The following is a 27,782-nucleotide window of genomic DNA, read 5'->3' on the forward strand; positions in this document are numbered from 1 at the left end:
GGTGTTCGGTTGCAAAATTTGGCAAAAAAAAAATTGCATGCTAGCAAGCATGGATACCAAGTTATGACTCTAAGGCAGGCCTGGGCAATTATTTTGACTCAGGGGCCACATTTAGAGAAAAAAAATGTGTCTGGGGGCCGGTATATCTATTTTTCCGAACACTAATACAAAACCTCACAATAATGTCTGATTGAATGCTAAAAACGTTATGACAGACCGCCTTAAAAAACGTAATGGAATTTAAAATATTTCTATGAACGATAAAACACTGAATATTGACAAAATATGAATGTCACACCCCCTTTCAATTGACATATTTTACAATTGAAACGCAACAAAAATGCAACAAACAGTGAAATATGAACGCGAAGGGTACAAAATAAACCCACCTACAATCTGATATATCACTAAGCTATAGAACTTTGTTGTGAAAATCTCCTTCCGCGTCTGTGGAAACGCTTCCCGCCCACACAGCTTGGTGCCTCGCCAGAGCTGCTGTGACGTAGATTACCATAGTAACTAATTAGATGACCATAGTAACTAATTAGATTACCATAGTAATTAGTATATAATGCAAAAACCCAGATTCCAAACATTGAAATACTTTGTATAGTTGAAGACTTCCGGTCATTAGAAAACATCACCACACATCATAATGGCAGCTACACTTTCCATCTTGAAAATCTAAAAAAATTATTTGGGAATGTCCGGCGGGCCAGATTGAAAAGCTTAACGGGCCGCATGTGGCCCCCAGGCCTTCATTTGCCCAGGTCTGCTCTAAGGTGTACAGCTGAAAAATTGGCAAGAAAAAACTGTTAATTAGAATGCTAACAGTTAGCATACGTCATGTACCAAGTTATATGGTGGCAAAATTTTTAAAAAAAAAGTTAGCATGCTAACAGTTAGCATGCATCTCTTACCAAAGTATATGACTCTAAGGTGTACAACTGTGAAATTAGCTTTAAAAAAAGTGTCAAATTAGCTATTAAAATTAGCATGCTAACAGTTAGCATGGCCAGTTGATGGCGCAATAGTTAGCATGCTAGCAGTTAGCATGTGTCAGGTACCAAGTTATATGACTCTGTAGTGTTCGGTTGCAAAATTTGGCAAAAAAAATTTGCATGCTAGCAAGCATGGATTCCAAGTTATGACTCTTAAGGTGTACAGCTGAAAAATTGGCAAAAAAACCCTGTTAATAATTAGAATGCTAACAGTTAGCATACGTCATGTACCAAGTTATATGACTCTGGGGCAGCCGTGTCAAACATAAGGCCCGCGGGCCGAATCAGGCCCGCCAACAGGTTTTATCCGGCCCGCGGGATGACTTTGCCAAGTATAAAATGAACCAACATTTTTCTATGAAATAAACTGCTGTTTTAAATGTGTCCACTAGATGTCGCAATAGCAATTATTTGTATCTTTGTAGATGATGTTACATATGTAAAAACAAAAACAAAAACCTACATGATGTTAGTATATCAGTCGAGGAAAATGAGCAAACGACATGAATAACATACTAATTTGATTTTGATATTATATTTTTATCTTGATAGATTGAAAATTAACACCAATGAGTTGGCTGATGAACATTATCACATAATTTATTCAGAAAGTATAAATAACAACTATTAAAGGTAGAATACTATTAACCACAACATGTAAGTGTAAAAAAACCCCAACAACATTATGATTTGTACATTTTCATAATGTGCTTGTTCTATTTTTAAACAAAGAAAACCATGTGTAAAAGTTATCGTGCAGTGATTTTACCAGTCCGGCCCACTTGGGAGTAGATTTTTCTCCATGTGGCCCCCGATCTAAAATGAGTTTGACACCCCTGCTCTGGGGTATACGGTTGCAACATTTGAAAAAAAAACGTTAGAATGCATCTCGTACCAAAGTGTATGACTCTAAGGTCTACAACTGTGAAATTAGCTAAAAAAAAAAAAAGTATCAAATTAGCTATTAAAATTAGCATGCTAACAGTTATCATGGCCAGTTGATGGTGCAATAGTTAGCATACTAACAGTTAGCATATGTCAGGTACCAAGTTATATGACTCTAAGGTGTACAGCTGAAAAATTGGTAAAAAAAACTGTGAATAATTAGAATGCTAACAGTTAGCATATGTCATGTACCAAGTTATATGACTCTAAGGTGTACAACTGAAAAATTGGCAAAAAAACAGAATAATTAGAATGCTGACAGTTAGCATACGTTATGTACCAAGTTATATGACTCTAAGGTGTACGACTGTGAAATTGGCAAAAAAAATGAATAACTAGAATGCTAACAGTTAGCATACGTCATGTACCAAGTTATATGACTCTAAGGTGTACGACTGTGAAATTGGCTAAAAAAAAAACAAGTGTCAAATTATTTTCGGCATTTACACAATATGTCTTTTGGCATTCACTCATTAACACTAATAATAATAATAATAACACTATACCTTGATTATGTTCCACATGTGGACACGGTGGAGAGAGTTTGAAGTGGCACAACACAAGCTTGTTGAAGAGTTGTCTAGTTTATGCCCGCCAGAAGTGAGAACCTGGATAGATAGAACTGATGTGATCCTGGAGGGATGGCCACGGTCTTTAGGAAGTCCGGTCCTCAGGACTCGTGGCTGCAGCGCGGATCAAACGCGGCGAGGCAACTGTCTTTTAACCTCCTCTGGCCTGCCGACGCCTCCAACATTAAACATTCAACGTGGCTCGCAGAACACGATCAAAAATTCCTGCCACGCGTTGGAAGATATCAAACATGTCAGCGTGCATTATGACCGGGCGCTAAACGCGCGGAAATGTCTGGAATATCTCAGCCAACGTAACCGTGCAGCTTGAAAGGCGCTGGTCAATGTTTTATAGCGTGTCTGCGCCTTGGGAATAACAGGAAGTGAAGCGTGTACTTTTCCTCTGTCACAACAACAACGTGCACACTTTCATGGGGAAGACTTTCACATTTTACATTTTCACAAGGACGATATAAATGATATCAATTTGGCCCAGGATTTTAATACTACTCGTCATATAGCATCTTGGTGACACTTTCTCGCTGTCAACACAATGTCGATTCCTTACTAACAAGCTAGCGGCTAACGTTCCTCCACAGTGCGAGTTACTCATCCACCCCTCCGTGGCACCAAATAAAGTATGTTTCTTACAAGTACATTATCACTGAAGGAGGACCAGCTAAACATAATAATAATAATAATAATAGATTGTATTTCTAAAAAGCACTTTACATTGAGTAAACAACCTCAAAGTGCTACAGTGTATAAAAAAAATAAAAATAAATAGAAAGATAATAAAAATAAATAAAAACTAGAACAGCCTAATAGCTAGAACTAGTATGCATATATCTAAAAAAAAAAAAAAGGCTTTTTTTAAAAAGAATGGTTTTTAAGCCTTTTTTAAAAGCATCCACAGTCTGTGGTGCCCTCAGGTGGTCAGGGAGAGCGTTCCACAGACTGGGAGCGGCGGAGCAGAAAGCCCGGACTCCCATTGTTCGTAGCTTTGTCCTCGGAGGTTGGAGGAGGTTAGCCTGTCCGGAGCGCAGGTGTCGTGTGGAGGATTTGGGGGTGAGTAGTTCTTTGAGGTAGAGGGGGGCATTTCCATGGAGGCACTGGTGGGTTAGTAGGGAGACTTTGTATTCAATCCTGAGTGGAACAGGAAGCCAGTGAAAGGATTTGAGAATTGGTGTGATATGGTCATATTTCCGCACTCTCATCAGGATTCTAGCGGCACTATTCTGTAAACATGCTACACCACACACTGCATGAGGATACAATAAAAGCCATGCTAAGCTAAAGCTCCAGAATGTAAACAGGGGTGGGTGGATTGATACAAATATCAACAGCAATGATACCAAGTGCAGTATCAGTTTGTGTTCAATACAGTGATTCGATTGATATTTTTTTCTTACCACAATTTTTTTTTTTTTTTTAATAAAGCAGGAAATACCTTTTAAGTTGAAATCAGAGCCAATAGTAGCTTTTGTTTATGGTTACTTATTTTGCACTATTGGGTTTATTTTGGCTCAAAATATTGTAAGTAATCAAATTAATCATTCAAATATTTTATTGATATTCTTGCACTGTCATCCTGTTTTTTTTTTTTTTTTTGATTATAAATGTGATCTAAACTTTAATTAGAAGTTGAGGTGACCGACAGCACAACAAACACAACACAAAGAGCAACTTCCTGTAAGCAAGTGAAAACAAACAGAAATTTGACATGAAATCTGACATTTATTATGACTTGAGGCCCACCATATATCTGCCGGTAGAAGTACCGGGGTTTCCGGACCATAAGCCGCTACTTTTTTTCCAACGCTTTGAATCCTGCGGCTTATAAAACGGCGCGGCTAATTCATGGGTTTTTCTTAGCTAACGACAATAATGTTTGGCGTTCAACAAATAGTTTTCATTTACGCCGACAGGAACACTAAAAAAGGTGCGTTATTGTTTTTGACTATAGCGCCATCTTTTGGACGAGTTCGCTCACTGCAGGTGCTGCTGGTTGAAAATATACTTCCTGTTTTGTTCCTTGTACCGGAAGTATACATCCATAATGTTCCTGCTCATCACTCCAAGCCACGTTTCAGTTTTACAATATAACTAAAAACAATCCTTACTTACTAAACCGTCCCATGTAGGAGTGTTTTAATGCATATTTGTACGTGCCATCGTAATGTCATCAAGCTGGTGCCAATAGCATTAGCTCATATGCTAACATGTTTACGAGTGTTATTAGTAGGTATTAGTAACTTAAAACGGCATTTTGTTTGTATTTTCAGTTTCACAAAGTCCTCAGTAAATTCACCAAAAACGTCACCGTGGAGTTATTGAGTGTGTTTAGCTGATTGTAGGGCTATCTTTCACACTATGACTTCTGTTTTGTTTGATCAGCCCTTTTACTGCCCTGTTACAGGCACCGTTTGGAAACAATTAAGGTATGTAAACAAACATCTTTCGTACCGGTATATATCTGCGTTTTATGGCGCAACCAATAAATGTAAAAATGTTTACTTATCCTAAAACTTGGCTTAAACACCGGTGTGCTCTATTGCCCAGAAATGACGGTAGTTAACACATTTAGTCACATGGTTAAATGGTGATTCTGAAATGAACACCTCAGTAAACTATCCAGTCAAGAGCAATGTTGCCCAAACGTGAAAAAGTGCTAACTCTCCGTAGGCCAAACAACGATTTTTACCATGCAACAGCACCACCAGTGAGGAATTTGGCCTCATATCAGCAATAATTCATTAATATTGTCACACAGTCCTGTGCCTAATTCAGTTAACATGCAACTCCGCCTCTTTTATCCACATTTTTAACCTCAAAACAACCAAAAAAAGGTCATTTTCTGCAGATGTTGGCCATTTCCAGGTGTTGCTCCGTAACCAGTTGGTCCTTCATATTTCATCCCATCGCTTTCAAACTTGACCCAGACTGATTATGCATAAGGAGGTTGCTAAAGTTGAAAGCGTTTAGGTTTTCATTTTAGGTTCATGGGCGAAGAAGCGTGGTTGCCAAGATTATACTTCTCTAAGTCACAACTTCACGGTGGAGTCTCAAATTCAAACGCAACTAGTAAACTTAAAAAAAAAAATATATATATATATATATATATATATATATATATATATATATATATATATATATATATATATATATATATATATATATATATATATATATATATATATATATATATATATATATATATATATATATATATATATATATACACACAGTGTATATATTAGTGTTGTCCCGATACCGATATTTTGGTACCGGTACCAAAATGTATTTTGATACTTTTCTAAATAATGGGGACCACAAAAAATTGCATTATTGGCTTTATTTTAACAAAACATCTTAGGGTACATTAAACATATGTTTCTTATTGCAAGTTTGTCCTTAAATAAAATAGTCAACATACAAGACAACTCGTCTTTTATTAGTAGTAAGCAAACAAAGGCTCCTAATTTAGTCTGCTGACATATGCAGTAACATATTGTGTCATTTTCCATTCTATTATTTTGTCAAATAAGGACAAGTGGTAGAAAATTAATTATTAATCTACTTGTTCATTTACTGTTAATATCTGCTTATTTTCTGTTTTAACATGTTCTATCTACACTTCTGTTAAAATGTAATAATCGCTTATTATTCTGTTGTTTGATACTTTACATTAGTTTTGGATGATACCACACATTTGTGTATCAATCCAATACCAAGTAGTTACAGGATCATACATTGGTCATATTCAAAGTCCTCATGTGTCCAGGGACATATTTCCTGAGTTTATAAACATAATATAAATTGTTTTTTTTTTTAAATAAAAGAAGATTTTGTGATGCTAAAAAATATCGATGTAATCTTAGTATCGAATAGATAGGCTCCTGTACTTGGTATCATTACAGTGGATGTCAGGTGTAGATCCGGCCATGGCGTTTGTTTACATTGTGACGCGGGTGTGATACGGTGTGTAGTGAAGCATGTTTAGCTATTCCTCGTCCTGCAGAGATGATATTTGTAAGAAACTTACTTTATTTGTTGCCATGGAGACAAGGATTAGTGATTTAGAAGTAGCTAAAACACTGCCTACTGCGGATGGACTTTAGCCGCTAGCTAGCTAGCCATGTCTTAAAGCACCTCTTCCTGAAGGCGTTTCAGTGTTATAACTTCACCTTTATCGTTAGTTTTGAAGCCAAAACGCGTCAGTTGTCCCTTTTCTGTCTACACACTGTGTCTGCTTGTAAGTACTCTGTGATTGTGCGCTGCCGAACATGCTCCTCTGCTCGTAAACCAGCAATGACACGACGTGACAACGACGAGAGGGCCTTAGGGGGTGGGGGACCGGTACTTTTTAGAGGCAGTATAGTACAGAATATGATTCATTCGTATCACAGTACTATACTAATACCGGTATACCGTACAACCCTAACATACCTGTATATATAATGTTTTTCCGTTTCCCTCCATTTGTGCACATTTTTATCTTTTCATATTTTATACTTTTATCAAACTTTTTTTTCTTTTTTTTATACACACAAATCGCAACACGGCTCCACACAGATTGTTTTTTGTGTTTTTACACACACAAATGTAAACTCAGACACACAGATTGCAACACGTAGATATATATTTCTTTACACACACACAGATCGCAACGTGGATTCCCAGAGATTGTTTTTACACACACATATGTATGTATATTAGAGATGTCCGATAAAATCGGACTGCCGATATCGGCTGATAAATGCTTTAAAATGTGCCGGCCCAGTCACATAATATCTACGGCTTTTCACACACACAAGTGAATGCAAGGCACACTTGGTCAACAGCCATACAGGTCACACTGACGGTCGCCGTATAAAGAACTTTAACACTGTTACAAATATGCACCACACTGTGAACCCACACCAAACAAGAATGACAAACATATTTCGGGAGAACATCCGCACCGTAACACAACATAACAAATACCCAGAACCCCTTGCAGCACTAACTCAGCCGGGATTCTACAATATACACATCCCGCTACACCCCCCCCCCCCCCCCCCACACACACACACACACTTCAACCCCGCCCACCTCAACCTCCTCATGCTCTCTCAGGGACAGCATGTCCCAAATTCCAGGCTGCTGTTTTAAGGCATGTTAAAAAAAATAATGCACTTTGTGACTTCCATAATAAATATGGCAGTGCCATGTTGGCATTTTTTTTTCCATAACTTGAGTTGATTTATTTTGGAAAACCTTGTTACATTGTTTAATGCATCCAGCGGGGCATCACAAAATTAGGCATAATAATGTGTTAATTCCACGACTGTATATATCGGTATCGGTTGATATCGTAATCGGTAATTAGAAGTTGGACAATATCGAAATATCGGATATCGGCAAAAAAGCCATTATTGGACATCTCTAGTGTGTGTGTGTATATATATATATATATATATATATATATATATATATATATATATATATATATATATATATATATATATATATATATATATATATATATTTTACGGAAACTGAGTCACCAGAATTTACAGTAAAATTTAGTGTTTAATTTTTTTTTTCATCATATTATTGTATAGTGACAAACGATACTACTGTTGTTTTAATGTTAAAATAATGGTGATTTGAGCTGCAATTTTTTTTTTACTGTAAAACTATGGCCTTTTTTTACAGTGCATTACGGTAAATCTGACGATTATAGGTAAATTCCTGCCAGGCCTTAACAGTAAAATCTTCTGACTCTTTTACAGTGTAGCCTTGCGGACGTCATTGCTTGTGCAGCTTGAAAGAGGTCAGCATGAATATGTATGTAATTATGTATTAAATTAAATGAATATTTTGTTTATTATTAGCTGTGCTCCTGCTAGCATACATGTAGCATATGTGCTAACATAAAAAAGATGTAATGAATCAGATGGATTATGACAGCCTGGCTGCCTTGAACACATGTCACCACTCGTTCTTATATGGAGGTGAATTCTATTTCCTGTTCTAAGGTTATCATCACACTCTCTGTGCCATCACTGATCACTTAAGTTGAAGACTTATTGTTTTTGGTTTTTCTTCCAGAATATTTTGGGTTGAAGTCCAAGTAGTTGAACACAAATGTGAAGTGAATTCATCATAATGTTGGTTTACATTTGACTTTTTCATCTGCTCCCCATCTTGACCTCTGACCTGGCCAGTTGCGCCGTTCTGGTCCGTACCGCGTCGCTGACGTGCTGTGCAACGCCGTGATGGTGATTGTGCCACGCCGCGCCTGTGTCGCCTTGCTTGGTCCGTGCCATTTGTACAGGCGTGTGTTCGGGGTGCTAATGAGGGGTGGGGGGAGTCGGTGGGATACAGCTGGATGGAGCGCTGAATAGGTAACCATGGTAACTGTGGGCGAACATTTGAATGCAGCACCAGTGAGAGTAAAGCTGGGAAAGGAAGCTGCAGTGTGTGCGTATGTGTCAAGTGTGTGTGTGTGTGTGTGTGTGTGTGTAAAAATAAAGGGGAAGGGGAGTCAGGGGGTTAATGTGTGACATTGTAGCAGGTTAATGTTTCATCAAAGTGCGAGGTCACTGCGCTGTCTGTTCTATTCCAATGCGACTGGACACTGCATGGGTGGGGGGCGTGACAGCAGGTGATGAGTGTCTTGAATACTTTGGTTTAGGAAGTAGAAATTAGGGGCGCTGTAAAAAAAAAAAAAAAAAAAATGTTTTTTGTTTTTTTGTTTATTAATTAAAAAAAAATAATTGTTTCTGTGTGGAGTTTGCATGTTCTCCCCGTGGCTGCGTGAGTTCCCTCCGGGTACTCCGACTTCCTCCCACCTCCAAAGACATGCACCTGGGGATAGGTTGATTGGCAACACTAAATTGGCCCTAGTGTGTGAATGTGAGTGTGAATGTTGTCTGTCTATCTGTGTTGGCCCTGCGATGACGTAGCGACTTGTCCAGGGTGTACCCCGCCTTCCGCACGATTGTAGCTGAGATAGGCTTCAGCACCCCCCGCGACCCTGAAAGGGGTAAGCGGTAGAAAATGGATGGATGGATGTTTACATATATATATATATATATATATATATATATATATATATATATATATATATATATATATATATATATATATATATGTATAATTTAAAATGTTTTTCAATTGTTGTATTTTAGAATGTTTTAAATATATTTATATATATACATATATATTCTTTTCAAATAAATAACTTTTTTTGGATTTTTTTTTTTACATTTTAAAAAAAAATATTGTATATATAAATGTGTGTGTGTATATAATGTGTATATATAGGAGTGTGTATATATGTATATATACATAAATGTGTGTGTGTATATGTATATATATATATATATATATATATATATATATATATATATATATATATATATATATATATATATATATATATATATATATATATATATATATATATATATATATATATATATATATATATATATATATATATATATATATATATATATATTTTCCGGCAGCCTCAGGATCTTTCTGTGTGGAGTTTGCATGTTCTCCCCGTGACTGCGTGGGTTCCCTCCGGGTACTCCGGCTTCCTCCCACCTCCAAAGACATGCACCTGGGGATAGGTTGATTGGCAACACTAAATTGGCCCTAGTGTGTGAATGTGAGTGTGAATGTTGTCTGTCTATCTGTGTTGGCCCTGCGATGAGGTGGCGACTTGTCCAGGGTGTACCCCGCCTTCCGCCCGATTGTAGCTGAGATAGGCTCCAGCGCCCCCCGCGACCCCGAAGGGAATAAGCGGTAGAAAATGGATGGATGGGATGGATATATTATTTTCCAATAAATTACTTTTTTGAATTTTTTAATATATATATATATATATATATATATATATATATATATATATATATATATATATATATATATATATATAAAACAATTAAAAAAAATTTTTTTTTTTGAAAATTATATATATACCGGTATATAAAATGTATGTATATATATATATATATATATATATATATATATATATATATATATATATATATATATATATATATATATATATATATATATATATATATATATATATATATATATATATATATATATATATATAAAATGTATGTATGTATAAATAACATAAAACATGTGTGCGAAAGTCTATGAAGGTGACAAGAATTACATTATAATTGTGGGGGGGGGGGCTGTTGATTTATCAGTGTGTCCTTGTGTGTGTGTTTGAGTGTCATTGTCATTATTGATCACCCCGCCCCCCCCACCCCCGCCTGTCGACCTCTTTGCTCCGCCCCCCTCAGGAGCAACCTGGCTGCATGTCATCTGTTTCATATTCATGCTGCTGTATGTTGTCATTCACCTCCATCTTCTTCTTCTTCTTCTTCTTCTTCTTCTTCTCTGACTGAGGTTATGAATATTAATGCTTCTTCTCCTCCTCCTCCTTGTTCTCACATCTCTTTTACTCTCTGGCCGCACTATTTATACCGTCTCTTTATCCCTCATCCTCCCTCTGCAGCCGCTCGGTATTCGTCTCTGACTTTGCTGTTGATAATTCCCTCTTCCGCCCGCAGACAAACACTCATCAGATTAATAATCCCACTCTCTCTTCTTCAAAGCCCCGTCGTTCCATCCGCGGTTAACAAGGAGCTAGCCGCGCCCGACGCGGCCTGCTAGCGTCCCCACCACCTGCAGATGCTAGCCGCCATCAGCGCTAACGTCTGGAATTAGCATCGGAATTGGCATTTTACAAAACTCTAAACCAGTGAAGTTCATAAATAAAAACAGAATACAATGATTTGCAAATCATTTTCAACTTATATACAATTGAATAGACTGCAAAGACAAGATATTTAATGTTCCAACTGAGAAACTACTTTTTTTTTTTGTGCAAATAATCATTAACTTAGAATTTAATGGCAGCAACACATTGCCAAAAAGTTCTCACAGGAGCATTTTTACCACTGTGTTACATGACCTTTCCTTTTAATAAACACTCAGTGGATGTTTGGGAACTGAGGAGACCAATTTTTTAAGCTTTTCAGGTGGAATTCTTACTCATTCTTGCTTGATGTACAGCTTAAGTTGTCCGTTGTTGTATTTTAGGCTTCATATTTTCAATGGGAAACAGGTCTGGACTACAGGCAGGCCAGTCTAGTACCCGCACTCTTTTACTATGAAGCCACGCTGTTGTAACATGTGGCTTGGCATTGTCTTGCTGAAATAAGCAGGGGCGTCCATGACAATGTTGCTTGGATGGCAACATATGTTGCTCCAAAACCTGTATGTACCTTTCAGCATTAATGGTGCCTTCACAGATGAGTAAATTACCCATGCCTTGGGCACTAATACACCCCCATACCATCACACATGCTGGCTTTTCATCTTTGGTTCTTTTCCTTTTTGGTCCGGAGGACACGACGTCCACAGTTTCCAAAAAACAATTTGAAATGTGCACTTTTCAGATCACAGAACACTTTTTCACTTTGCATCAGTCCATCTTAGATGAGCTCAGACCCAGCAAAGCCAGCAGCGTTTCTGGGTGTTGTTGATAAATAGCTTTCTCTTTGCATAGTAGAGTTTTAACTTGCACTTACAGATGTAGCGACCAACTGTAGTTACTGACAGTGGTTTTCTAAAGTGTTCATGAGCCCATGTGGTGATATCCTTTACACACTGATGTCGCTTTTTGATGGTTCGTAATATCATCGCTTACGTGCAGTGATTGCTATGGACCGTAGATGGTGAAATCCCTAAATTCCTTGCAACTGCTCGTTGAGAAATGTTGTTCTTAGACAATTTGCTCACTCGTTTGCAAACTGGTGACCCTCGCCCCATCCTTGTTTGTGAATGACTGAGCATTTCATGGAAGCTGCTTTTATACCCAATCATGGCACCCACCTGTTCCCAATTAGCCTGTTCACCTGTGGGATCCTCCAAATAAGTGTTTGATAAGCATTCCTCAACTTTCTCAGTCTTTTTTGCCACTTGTGCCAGCTTTTTTGAAACATGTTGCAGGCATCAAATTCCAAATGAGCTAATATTTGCAAAAAATAATGTTTACCAGTTCGAACGTTAAGCATCTTGTCTTTGCAGTCTATTCAATTGAATATAAGAAGAAAAGGATTTGCAAATTATTGTATTCTGTTTTTATTTACCATTTACACAACGTGACAACTTCACTGGTTTTGGGGTTTGTAGAACCCACCAGCGTTGTCTCCTTTTGTTTACATATTGGAGTGTACTTAAGGTGGGGAATGACCGTCAATGATGATTTGTGGAATTAATTGACGTCATCGATGACGTACAGTAAATCATTATTTATACATAAATGTTGATTTCTGAAAGTAAAATCTATGGTTTCAAATGATCAGTTAAATCTTGGAAAATGGTTAATAGTACAAAAGTCCTTAAATTGGTAACTTTATTGAAACAATTTGAAGTGATTTAAATTAGCCCTTTTTCTGTCTTTTGGGAATTTAGTATTTGATCACATTGTTTATTATTATTGTTTTGGGTTTTTTTATACTCTATTTGTATTTGGTGTTATTTTCTTTCCTTGACATGTTTGGTTAAAGCCAACCTGATGGATGTGTAAAAATTGTTGAATATGTTGAAAGTGCCTTGACTTTTATGTACAAATCCCAAAACCAGTGAAGTTGGCACGTTGTGTAATTGGTAAAAAAACAACAGAATACAATGATTTGTAAATAGTTTTCAACCTATATTCAGTTGAATGGACTGCAAAGACAAGTTATTTAATGTTCGTACGGGTAAACTTTGTTATTTTTGCAAATATTAACTCATTTGGAATTTGATGCCTGCAACATGTTTCAAAAAAGCTGGCACAAAGGGCAAAAAAGACTAAGAAAGTTGAGGAATGCTCATCAAACAGGCTAATTGGGAACAGGTGGGTGCCATGATTGGGCATAAAAGCAGCTTCCAGTCATTCACAAACAAGGATGGGGCGAGGGTCGCCACTTTGTCAACAAATGCTTGAGCAAATTGTTTAAGAACATTTCTCAACGAGCTATTACAAGGAATTTAGCAATTTCACCATCTACGGTCCGTAATATCATCAATAGGTTCAGATTCTGGAGAAATCACTGCACTTAAGCGATGATATTACGCACCTTCGCTCCCTCAGGCGGTACTGCATCAAAAAGCGACATCAGAGTGTAAAGGATATCACCACATGGGCTCAGGAACACTTCAGAAAACCACTGTCAGTAACTACAGTTTGTCGCTACTTCTGTAAGTGCAAGTTAAAACTCTATTATGCAAAGCGAAAGCCATTTATCAACAACACCCAGAAACGCAGCCGGCTTTGCTGGGCCCGAGCTTATCTAAGATAGACTGATGAAAAATGTACTGTGGTCCGACGAGTGCACATTTCAAATTGTTTTTGGAAACTGTGTACGTTGTGTCCTACGGACCAAAGAGGAAAAGAACCATCCGGATTGTTATAGGCGCAAAGTTGAAAAGCCAGCATCTGTGATGGTATGGGGGTGTATTAGTGCCCAAGACATGGGTAACTTACACATCTGTGAAGGCGCCATTAATGCTGAAAGGTACATACAGGTTTTGGAGCAACATATGTTGCCATCCAAGCAACGTTACCATGGACGCCCCTGCTTATTTTAGCAAGACAATGCCAAGCCACGTGTTACATCAATGTGGCTTCATAGTAAAAGAGTGCGGGTACTAGACTGGCCTGCCTGTAGTCCAGACCTGTCTCCTATTGAAAATGTGTGGTGCATTATGAAGCCTAAAATACCACAACGGAGACCCCCGGACTGTTGAACAACTTAAGCTGTACATCAAGCAAGAATGGGAAAGAATTCCACCTGAAAAGCTTAAAAAAATTGGTCTCCTCAGTTCCCAAACATCTACTGAGTGTTTATTAAAAGGAAAGGCCATGTAACACAGTGGTAAAAATGCTCCTGTGCCAACTTTTTTGCAACGTGTTGCTGCCATTAAATTCTAAGTTAATGATTATTTGCAAAAAAATAAAAAACAAGTTTCTCAGTTGGAACATTAAATATCTTGTCTTTTCAGTCTATTCAATTGAATATAAGTTGAAAAGGATTTGCAAATCTTTGTATTCTGTTTTTATTTACCTTTTACACAACGTGCCAACTTCACTGGTTTTGGGTTTTGTACATTGTGTATTTTTGTTTGTTGTTCAATTTAAAAAATAAAAATAAAAAGGTTAACATTATCAGAACCGCTGTGAGAAATAAGCATTTTGAAGTGAAAGTGAAAATAACTTTTGACAGCAGCACACTTAAAAAGGCATCAAGGATCGATTCTCCATTCTCTTTTAGTCATTTTCATTGCATGTCAAGTTTGTACATAGGTGAAAATTGTTGGTGTATTTTTGGGAAATTCATTGGAAAAATGTTGTTGAAAAAGTTTGTTGCGATAAAAAATGCTATTTACAGATTCCATCCATCAGATTAATTAAATTAAATTGATTCAAGAAATAATCGTTACAAAATGGCAATCGTGAAAAGTGAATTTTTCACGATCTTCTCCACGGTCCACTTTGGTACAGGACTTTGGCAAAAAGTTGCTGATGTGAATGAGGTCGCAGGTTAATTACAGGACGTCCGGTGCACCTGCCGTCGCCGTGGCGATGTGATGACTGCTGACATGGCGTCTGCTGGGGGATTACGTGGGATTTGATTTGAGCGCCGACACAAAAAGTTCTAATGCCTGCAAAAGATTCTTTCTGACAAGCTTCCCCCGATGACGAGCTATAAATGTCTCGCCATTATTTGTGGTGTTGGAGGAAAACAGCGAGTCTTTAATACGCTTTCTTCTTTGTCTTCTTTGTGTTCGCCTCTTGTTGCTCAACAGTGACTCTCGCCTTTGTGTCGCCAACAAGAGGAAGGAAGAAAGGCGGCGCGTCGCTTTATGTTCCCACAACAAGCAGGAACAACAGAGGAGCCCGAGCAGGAAAGGCGGGATGCGGCGCTGAGGAGGCGGAGCAGAGGGAAAGCCGAGGCTTCCTGGGACACGTGGGCCGCACCTTCGGATCGCAGCGCCGGGTCATGACCCAGTTGCCATGCGCATCGCCACGCTGACCTGCCTTCCCGGCCCTCCCCCCTTCCTCTTTCTGCTGGCCCAGCTGCTGCTGCACTTCCTGCTGCCTGGGTTCCAGCTGGTGGGCGCCGCCTCCTCCTCCTGCCCCGCCCACTGCACCTGCTCCAACCAGGCCAGCCGAGTCATCTGCACCAGGCAGAACCTGGACGACGTCCCCGAGAGCATCTCTGTCAACACACGATACCTCAACCTGCAGGAGAACACCATCCAGGTGGGCCCAGACACTCATGTATTTCTTTAGACCGCCATCAATACCTTTAGACCGCCATCAATACCTTTAGACCGCCATCAATACCTTTAGACCACCATCAATACCTTTAGACCGCCATCAATACCTTTAGACCGCCATCAATACCTTTAGACCGCCATCAATACCTTTAGACCGCCATCAATACCTTTAGACCGCCATCAATACCTTTAGACCGCCATCAATACCTTTAGACCGCCGTCAATATCCTTAGACCGCCGTCAATATCCTTAGACCACCGTCAATATCCTTAGACCACCGTCAATATCCTTAGACTGCTGTCAATACCTTTTAGACCGCCGTCAATATCCTTACACCGCCGTCAATACATTTAGACCGCCGTCAATGCCTTTGGACCGCCATCAATACATTTTAGACCGCCATCAATACCTTTAGAACGTCAATGCCTTTTCGGCCGCCATCTATGCCTTTTCGGCCGCCGTCAATGCCTTTTAGGTCGGCGTCAATGCCCGCCGTCACTGCCTTTTAGGCCGCGTCAATATCCTTACACCGCCGTCAATATCCTTACACTGCCATCAGCACCTTTAGAACGCAATCAATATCCTTACACCGCCATCAGCACCTTTAGAACGCAATCAATACCTTTTAGACCGCCGTCAATATCCTTACATCGCCGTCAATACCTTTAGAACGTCATCAATACCTTTTGACCGCCATCAATATCTTTTAAGCCGCTATCAATATCCTTAGACCGTCATCAATATCCTTGGACCGCCATCAGTACCTTTAGAATGCAATCAATACATTTTAGACCGCCATCAATGCCTTTTAGGACGCCATCAATACCTTTAGACACACACACACACACACACACACACACACACACACACACACACACACACACACACACACACACACACACACACACACACACACACACACACACACACACACACACACACACACACACACACACACACACACACACACACACACACACACACACACACACACACACACACCATGGATGTTTTCAATCCCTTTAGACTGCATCAATACTTTTAGACCGCCATCAATGCCTTTTAGACCGCCATCAATTCCTTTAGAATGTCATCAATACTTTTAGACCGCCATCAATTCCTTTAGAATGTCATCAATACTTTTAGACCGCCGTCAATTCCTTTAGAATGTCATCAATAATTTTAGACCGCCATCAATGCCTTTAAACCGCCATCAATGCCTTTTAGACCGCCATCAATGCCTTTAGAATGTCATCAATACTTTTAGACCACCATTAATGCCTTTAGAATGTCATCAATACTTTTAGACCGCCATCAATGCCTTTAGAATCAATGCCTTTAGACCGCCATCAATGCCTTTAGAATGTCATCAATACTTTTAGACCGCCATCAATGCCTTTTAGACCGCCATCAATTCCTTTAGAATGTCATCAATACTTTTAGACCGCCATCAATGCCTTTTAGACCGCCATCAATTCCTTTAGAATGTCATCAATACTTTTAGACCGCCATCAATTCCTTTAGACTGCATCAATACTTTTAGACCGCCGTCAATTCCTTTAGAATGTCATCAATAATTTTAGACCGCCATCAATGCCTTTAAACCGCCATCAATGCCTTTTAGACCGCCATCAATGCCTTTAGACCGCCATCAATGCCTTTAGAATGTCATCAATACTTTTAGACCGCCATCAATGCCTTTAGACCGCCATCAATGCCTTTAGAATGTCATCAATACTTTTAGACCGCCATCAATGCCTTTAGAATGTCATCAATACTTTTAGACCGCCATCAGTGCCTTTAGAATCAATGCCTTTAGACCGCCATCAATGCCTTCAGAATGTCATCAATACTTTTAGACCGCCATCAATGCCTTTAGACCACCATCAATGCCTTTAGAATGTCATCAACACTTTTAGACCGCCATCAATGCCTTTAGAATGTCATCAATACTTTTAGACCGCCATCAATGCCTTTAGACCACCATCAATGCCTTTAGAATGTCATCAATACTTTTAGACCGCCATCAATGCCTTTAGAATGTCATCAATACTTTTAGACCGCCATCAATGCCTTTAGAATGTCATCAATACTTTTAGACCGCCATCAATGCCTTTAGACCACCATCAATGCCTTTAGAATGTCATCAATACTTTTAGACCGCCATCAATGCCTTTAGAATGTCATCAATACTTTTAGACCGCCATCAATGCCTTTAGAATGTCATCAATACTTTTAGACCGCCATCAATGCCTTTAGACCACCATCAATGCCTTTAGAATGTCATCAATACTTTTAGACCGCCATCAATGCCTTTAGAATGTCATCAATACTTTTAGACCGCCATCAATGCCTTTAGACCACCATCAATGCCTTTAGAATGTCATCAATACTTTTAGACCGCCATCAATGCCTTTAGAATGTCATCAACACTTTTAGACCGCCATCAATGCCTTTAGAATGTCATCAATACTTTTAGACCGCCATCAATGCCTTTAGACCGCCATCAATGCCTTTAGAATGTCATCAATACTTTTAGACCGCCATCAATGCCTTTAGACCGCCATCAATGCCTTTAGAATGTCATCAATACTTTTAGACCGCCATCAATGCCTTTAGACCGCCATCAATGCCTTTAGAATGTCATCAATACTTTTAGACCGCCATCAATGCCTTTAGACCACCATCAAAGCCTTTAGAATGTCATCAATACTTTTAGACCACCATCAATGCCTTTAGAATGTCATCAATACTTTTAGACCGCCATCAATGCCTTTAGACCACCATCAAAGCCTTTAGAATGTCATCAATACTTTTAGACCGCCATCAATGCCTTTAGACCACCATCAATGCCTTTAGAATGTCATCAATACTTTTAGACCGCCATCAATGCCTTTAGACCACCATCAATGCCTTTAGAATGTCATCAATACTTTTAGACCGCCATCAATGCCTTTAGACCGCCATCAATGCCTTTAGACCGCCATCAATGCCTTTAGACCGCCATCAATGCCTTTAGACCACCATCAATGCCTTTAGAATGTCATCAATACTTTTAGACCGCCATCAATGCCTTTAGACCGCCATCAATGCCTTTAGACCACCATCAATGCCTTTAGAATGTCATCAATACTTTTAGACCGCCATCAATGCCTTTAGACCGCCATCAATACCTTTTAGACCGCCATCAATGCCTTTAGAATGTCATCAATACTTTTAGACCGCCATCAATGCCTTTAAACCGCCATCAATGCCTTTAGACCGCCATCAATCCCTTTAGACCGCCATCAATACATTTTAGACCGCCATCAATGCCTTTAGACCGCCATCAATACATTTTAGACCACCATCAATGCCTTTAGACCGCCGTCGATACTTTTAGACCGCGTCGATACTTTTAGACCGCCATCAATATCCTTACACCGCCATCAATACCTTTTAGACCGCCATCAATGCCTTTAGACCGCCATCAATACCTTTAGACCGCCATCAATGCCTTTAGACCGCCATCAATACCTTTAGACCGCCATCAATGCCTTTAGACCGCCATCAATGCCTTTAGACCGCCATCAATACATTTTAGACCGCCATCAATGCCTTTAGACCGCCGTCGATACTTTTAGACCGCCATCAATGCCTTTAGACCGCCATCAATACATTTTAGACCGCCATCAATGCCTTTAGACCGCGTCGATACTTTTAGACCGCCATCAATATCCTTACACCGCCATCAATACCTTTTAGACCGCCATCAATACCTTTAGACCGCCATCAATATCCTTACACCGCCATCAATACCTTTTAGACCGCCATCAATACCTTTAGACCGCCATCAATACCTTTTAGACCGCCATCAATATCCTTACACCGCCATCAGTACCTTTAGAACGCAATCAATACATTTTAGACCGCCATCAATGCCTTTAGACCGCCATTAATACATTTTAGACCGCCGTTAATACTTTTAGACCGCCGTTAATACCTTCAGACCGCCATCAATATCCTTACAGCGCCATCAATACCTTTTAGACCGCCATCAATACCTTTAGAGCGCCATCAATATCCTTACAACGTCATCAATACCTTTTAGACCGCCATCAATATCCTTACACCGCCATCAGTACCTTTAGAATGCAATCAATACATTTTAGACCACCATCAATGCCTTTAGACCGCCATTAATACATTTTAGACCGCCGTTAATACCTTTAGACCGCCATCAATACTTTTAGACCACCATCAATGCCTTTAGACCGCCATCAATGCCTTTAGACCGCCATCAATACTTTTAGACCGCCATCAATGCCTTTAGACCGCCATTAATACATTTTAGACCGCCGTTAATACTTTTAGACCGCCGTTAATACCTTTAGACCGCCATCAATATCCTTACACCGCCATCAATACCTTTTAGACCGCCATCAATACCTTTAGAGCGCCATCAATATCCTTACAACGTCATCAATACCTTTTAGACCGCCATCAATGCCTTTAGACCACCATCAATGCCTTTAGAATGTCATCAACACTTTTAGACCGCCATCAATGCCTTTAGAATGTCATCAATACTTTTAGACCGCCATCAATGCCTTTAGACCGCCATCAATGCCTTTAGAATGTCATCAATACTTTTAGACCGCCATCAATGCCTTTAGACCGCCATCAATGCCTTTAGAATGTCATCAATACTTTTAGACCGCCATCAATGCCTTTAGACCGCCATCAATGCCTTTAGACCACCATCAAAGCCTTTAGAATGTCATCAATACTTTTAGACCGCCATCAATGCCTTTAGACCACCATCAATGCCTTTAGAATGTCATCAATACTTTTAGACCGCCATCAATGCCTTTAGACCACCATCAATGCCTTTAGAATGTCATCAATACTTTTAGACCGCCATCAATGCCTTTAGACCGCCATCAATGCCTTTAGACCACCATCAAAGCCTTTAGAATGTCATCAATACTTTTAGACCGCCATCAATGCCTTTAGACCGCCATCAATGCCTTTAGACCACCATCAAAGCCTTTAGAATGTCATCAATACTTTTAGACCGCCATCAATGCCTTTAGACCACCATCAATGCCTTTAGAATGTCATCAATACTTTTAGACCGCCATCAATGCCTTTAGACCACCATCAATGCCTTTAGAATGTCATCAATACTTTTAGACCGCCATCAATGCCTTTAGACCGCCATCAATGCCTTTAGACCACCATCAAAGCCTTTAGAATGTCATCAATACTTTTAGACCGCCATCAATGCCTTTAGACCGCCATCAATGCCTTTAGACCACCATCAAAGCCTTTAGAATGTCATCAATACTTTTAGACCGCCATCAATGCCTTTAGACCGCCATCAATGCCTTTAGACCGCCATCAATGCCTTTAGACCGCCATCAATGCCTTTAGACCACCATCAATGCCTTTAGAATGTCATCAATACTTTTAGACCGCCATCAATGCCTTTAGACCGCCATCAATGCCTTTAGACCACCATCAATGCCTTTAGAATGTCATCAATACTTTTAGACCGCCATCAATGCCTTTAGACCGCCATCAATACCTTTTAGACCGCCATCAATGCCTTTAGAATGTCATCAATACTTTTAGACCGCCATCAATGCCTTTAAACCGCCATCAATGCCTTTAGACCGCCATCAATCCCTTTAGACCGCCATCAATACATTTTAGACCGCCATCAATGCCTTAGACCGCCATCAATACATTTTAGACCACCATCAATGCCTTTAGACCGCCGTCGATACTTTTAGACCGCGTCGATACTTTTAGACCGCCATCAATATCCTTACACCGCCATCAATACCTTTTAGACCGCCATCAATACCTTTAGACCGCCATCAATGCCTTTAGACCGCCATCAATACCTTTAGACCGCCATCAATGCCTTTAGACCGCCATCAATACCTTTAGACCGCCATCAATGCCTTTAGACCGCCATCAATGCCTTTAGACCGCCATCAATACATTTTAGACCGCCATCAATGCCTTTAGACCGCCGTCGATACTTTTAGACCGCCATCAATGCCTTTAGACCGCCATCAATACATTTTAGACCGCCATCAATGCCTTTAGACCGCGTCGATACTTTTAGACCGCCATCAATATCCTTACACCGCCATCAATACCTTTTAGACCGCCATCAATACCTTTAGACCGCCATCAATACCTTTAGACCGCCATCAATATCCTTACAACGTCATCAATACCTTTTAGACCGCCATCAATACCTTTTAGACCGCCATCAATACCTTTAGACCGCCATCAATATCCTTACACCGCCATCAATACCTTTTAGACCGCCATCAATACCTTTAGACCGCCATCAATACCTTTAGACCGCCATCAATATCCTTACAACGTCATCAATACCTTTTAGACCGCCATCAATACCTTTTAGACCGCCATCAATATCCTTACACCGCCATCAGTACCTTTAGAACGCAATCAATACATTTTAGACCGCCATCAATGCCTTTAGACCGCCATTAATACATTTTAGACCGCCGTTAATACTTTTAGACCGCCGTTAATACCTTCAGACCGCCATCAATATCCTTACAGCGCCATCAATACCTTTTAGACCGCCATCAATACCTTTAGACCGCCATCAATATCCTTACACCGCCATCAGTACCTTTAGAATGCAATCAATACATTTTAGACCACCATCAATGCCTTTAGACCGCCATTAATACATTTTAGACCGCCGTTAATACCTTTAGACCGCCATCAATACTTTTAGACCACCATCAATGCCTTTAGACCGCCATCAATGCCTTTAGACCGCCATCAATACTTTTAGACAGCCATCAATGCCTTTAGACCGCCATTAATACATTTTAGACCGCCGTTAATACTTTTAGACCGCCGTTAATACCTTTAGACCGCCATCAATATCCTTACACCGCCATCAATACCTTTTAGACCGCCATCAATACCTTTAGAGCGCCATCAATATCCTTACAACGTCATCAATACCTTTTAGACCGCCATCAATATCCTTACACCGCCATCAGTACCTTTAGAATGCAATCAATACATTTTAGACCACCATCAATGCCTTTAGACCGCCATTAATACATTTTAGACCGCCGTTAATACCTTTAGACCGCCATCAATACTTTTAGACCACCATCAATGCCTTTAGACCGCCATCAATGCCTTTAGACCGCCATCAATACTTTTAGACCACCATCAATGCCTTTAGACCGCCATCAATACCTTTTAGACCGCCATCAATGCCTTTAGACCGCCATCAATACTTTTAGACCGCCATCAATACTTTTAGACCGCCATCAATGCCTTTAGACCGCCATCAATACTTTTAGACCACCATCAATGCCTTTAGACCGCCATCAATACCTTTTAGACCGCCATCAATGCCTTTAGAATGTCATCAATACTTTTAGACCGCCATCAATGCCTTTAAACCGCCATCAATGCCTTTAGACCGCCATCAATACATTTTAGACCACCATCAATACATTTTAGACCGCCGTTAATACCTTTAGACCGCCATCGATACCTTTAGACCGCCATCAATACATTTTAGACCACCATCAATACATTTTAGACCGCCGTCGATGCCTTTAGACCGCCATCGATACCTTTAGACCGCCATCGATACTTTTAGACCGCCATCGATACTTTTAGACCGCCGTCAATATCCTTACACCACCACCAATGCCTTTTAGACTGCCATCAATGCCTTTGAGACCGCCATCAATGCCTTTAGACCGCCATCAATACCTTTAGAGCGCCATCAATATCCTTACAACGTCATCAATACCTTTTAGACCGCCATCAATATCCTTACACCGCCATCAGTACCTTTAGAATGCAATCAATACATTTTAGACCACCATCAATGCCTTTAGACCGCCATTAATACATTTTAGACCGCCGTTAATACCTTTAGACCGCCATCAATACTTTTAGACCACCATCAATGCCTTTAGACCGCCATCAATGCCTTTAGACCGCCATCAATACTTTTAGACCACCATCAATGCCTTTAGACCGCCATCAATACCTTTTAGACCGCCATCAATGCCTTTAGACCGCCATCAATACTTTTAGACCGCCATCAATACTTTTAGACCGCCATCAATGCCTTTAGACCGCCATCAATACTTTTAGACCACCATCAATGCCTTTAGACCGCCATCAATACCTTTTAGACCGCCATCAATGCCTTTAGAATGTCATCAATACTTTTAGACCGCCATCAATGCCTTTAAACCGCCATCAATGCCTTTAGACCGCCATCAATACATTTTAGACCACCATCAATACATTTTAGACCGCCGTTAATACCTTTAGACCGCCATCGATACCTTTAGACCGCCATCAATACATTTTAGACCACCATCAATACATTTTAGACCGCCGTCGATGCCTTTAGACCGCCATCGATACCTTTAGACCGCCATCGATACTTTTAGACCGCCATCGATACTTTTAGACCGCCGTCAATATCCTTACACCACCACCAATGCCTTTTAGACTGCCATCAATGCCTTTGAGACCGCCATCAATGCCTTTAGACCGCCATCAATACTTTTAGACCACCATCAATGCCTTTAGACCGCCATCAATACCTTTTAGACCGCCATCAATGCCTTTAGAATGTCATCAATACTTTTAGACCGCCATCAATGCCTTTAAACCGCCATCAATGCCTTTAGACCGCCATCAATACATTTTAGACCACCATCAATACATTTTAGACCGCCGTTAATACCTTTAGACCGCCATCGATACCTTTAGACCGCCATCAATACATTTTAGACCACCATCAATACATTTTAGACCGCCGTCGATGCCTTTAGACCGCCATCGATACCTTTAGACCGCCATCGATACTTTTAGACCGCCATCGATACTTTTAGACCGCCGTCAATATCCTTACACCACCACCAATGCCTTTTAGACTGCCATCAATGCCTTTGAGACCGCCATCAATGCCTTTAGACCGCCATCAATACTTTTAGACCACCATCAATGCCTTTAGACCGCCATCAATACCTTTTAGACCGCCATCAATGCCTTTAGAATGTCATCAATACTTTTAGACCGCCATCAATGCCTTTAAACCGCCATCAATGCCTTTAGACCGCCATCAATACATTTTAGACCACCATCAATACATTTTAGACCGCCGTTAATACCTTTAGACCGCCATCAATACATTTTAGACCGCCATCAATGCCTTTAGACCGCCATCAATACATTTTAGACCACCATCAATACATTTTAGACCGCCGTTAATACCTTTAGACCGCCATCAATACATTTTAGACCACCATCAATACATTTTAGACCGCCGTCGATGCCTTTAGACCGCCATCGATACCTTTAGACCGCCATCGATACTTTTAGACCGCCATCGATACTTTTAGACCGCCGTCAATATCCTTACACCGCCATCAATGCCTTTTAGACTGCCATCAATGCCTTTAGACCGCCATCAATGCCTTTTAGACCGCCATCAATCAATCAATCAAACTTTATTTGTATAGCCCTTAATCACGAGTGTCTCAAAGGGCTGCACAAGCCACAACGACATTCTCGGCTCAATACCTTTTAGACCAGCATCAATACCCTTTAGACCAGCATCATTACCTTTTAGACCAGCATCAATACCCTTTAGACCAGCATCATTACCTTTTAGACCAGCATCAATACCCTTTAGACCAGCATCATTACCTTTTAGACCAGCATCAATACCCTTTAGACCAGCATCAATAACTCAAAATCTACCCATAACATTTTGAGTTATGTTGCTAACCAACTAATTGACAAACAAGTAACAAAACAAAGCTGTAAAATTATTATAAAAATGTAATTTTTAATAATACAAACAATCGTCTTTAAATGAGAGCTGTCAAAGAATATTACAAAAAAGATCAGATTAATCACGTGTTTGAATTTGGATTATTCACGATTAATTGCAGTAAATTACATAATTTTAGTTGACTTTAAAAATGACTGCAATATTTTGTGAAAAATTTAATTTTATTGTGAGAATGTCATATTGTAATTTTTCTACTCTTGATTGTACATCATTGTTTTTATTCAAAACTTGCTAACAGTTTAATCTAACAATACTTGCAAAAAAAATTTCTAAAGTATCGTCACATCAGTCATCTTTGCTCGTGTGGCCCGTTTACCGACCATGCAATAACACACCTTTCAGGTAACCATCCACGCTTAAAGGCCTACTGAAATGAAATTTTTTTATTTAAACGGGGATAGCAGATCTATTCTATGTGTCATACTTGATCATTTCGCCATATTGCCATATTTTTGCTGAAAGGATTTAGTATAGAACAACGACGATAAAGATTGCAACTTTTGGTATCTGATAAAAAAAAGGCTTGCCCCTACCGGAAGTAGCGTGACGTAGTCAGTTGAACATATACGCAAAGTTCCCTATTGTTTACAATGATGGCCGCATGAAGTGAGAGAGATTCGGACCGAGAAAGCGACAATTTCCCCATTAATTTGAGCGAGGATGAAAGATTTGTGGATGAGTAAAGTGCAAGTGAAGGACTAGTGGGGAGTTGAAGCTATTCAGATAGGGAAGATGCTGTGAGAGCCGGGGGTGACCTGATATTCAGCTGGGAATGACTACAACAGTAAATAAACACAAGACATATATATACTCTATTAGCCACAACACAACCAGGCTTATATTTAATATGCCACAAATTAATCCTGCATAAAAACACCTACGTGTTTGTTATGCTAGCTCCTAGCTCCTCTGCTAGCTCCTAGCTCCATAGAACACGCCAATACAATTCAAACACCTGATCAACACACACAATCACTCAGCCCAAAAGACCGTTCACCTAACCCAAGGTTCATAAAGCTCATATATTTTTAAAAAGTTACGTACGTGACGCGCACGTACGGTCAAGCTATCAAATGTTTAGCAGCCAAGGCTGCATACTCACGGTACCTGATATTCAGCTGGGAATGACTACAACAGTAAATAAACACAAGACATATATTTACTCTATTAGCCACAACACAACCAGGCTTATATTTAATATGACACAAATTAATCCTGCATAAAAACACCTACGTCTTTGTTATGCTAACTCCTAGCTCCTATGCTAGCTCCTAGCTCCATAGAACACGCCAATACAATTCAAACACCTGATCAACACACACAATCACTCAGCCCAAAAGACCGTTCACCTAACCCAAGGTTCATAAAGCTTATATATTTTTAAAAAGTTACGTACATACGCAAAAAAAAGTTGCGCACATACGGTCAAGCGATCAAATGTTTAGAAGCCAAAGCTGCATACTCACAGTAGCACGTCTGCGTCTTTGTCATCCAAATCAAAGTAATCCTGGTAAGAGTCTGTGTTGTCCCAGTTCTCTACAGGCGTCTGTGTATCGAAGTCAAAAGTTCTCCTGGTTAGAGTCTCTGTTATCCGAGTTCTTCCATCTTGACTGCATCTTTCGGGAATGTAAACAAAGAAGCGCCGGCTGTGTACTGTTGTTGCTGACTACGTTCGAAAATACGTCCATTTCGCACCGACAACTTTCTTCTTTGCCTGCTCAGCTTCTTTCTCCATAATGCAATGAACATGATTGCAACAGATTCACGAACACAGATGTCCAGAATACTGTGGAATTATGAAATGAAAACAGAGCTTTTTCGTATTGGCTTCAATGTGGAAGGCATACCCGTGTTCCCCGGGCTACGTCACGCGCATACGTCATCCTCAGAGGCGTTTCGAACCGGAAGTTTAGCGGCAAATTTAAAATGTCACTTTATAAGTTAACCCGGCCGTATTGGCATGTGTTATAATGTTAAGATTTCATCATTGATATATAAACTATCAGACTGCGTGGTCGGTAGTAGTGGGTT

At 39.8% G+C, this 27,782-nt stretch overlaps 1 protein-coding gene across 1 annotated transcript in view; it reads left to right on the top strand.

Annotated features, from left to right (window-relative positions):
* lrrc4ba (leucine rich repeat containing 4Ba) overlaps window positions 1–27,782 on the top strand; it is a 145,561-nt gene that overhangs the window by 93,524 nt on the left and 24,255 nt on the right. The window contains exon 2 of the mRNA XM_062050248.1: window positions 15,395–15,851. Coding sequence (XP_061906232.1) covers window positions 15,603–15,851 — 249 coding nt within the window. The 5' untranslated portion in view covers window positions 15,395–15,602. The remainder of the gene's footprint in view (window positions 1–15,394; window positions 15,852–27,782) is intronic.

Source organism: Entelurus aequoreus, linkage group LG06, assembly GCF_033978785.1.
Source record: "Entelurus aequoreus isolate RoL-2023_Sb linkage group LG06, RoL_Eaeq_v1.1, whole genome shotgun sequence".
NCBI lineage: Eukaryota > Metazoa > Chordata > Actinopteri > Syngnathiformes > Syngnathidae > Entelurus > Entelurus aequoreus.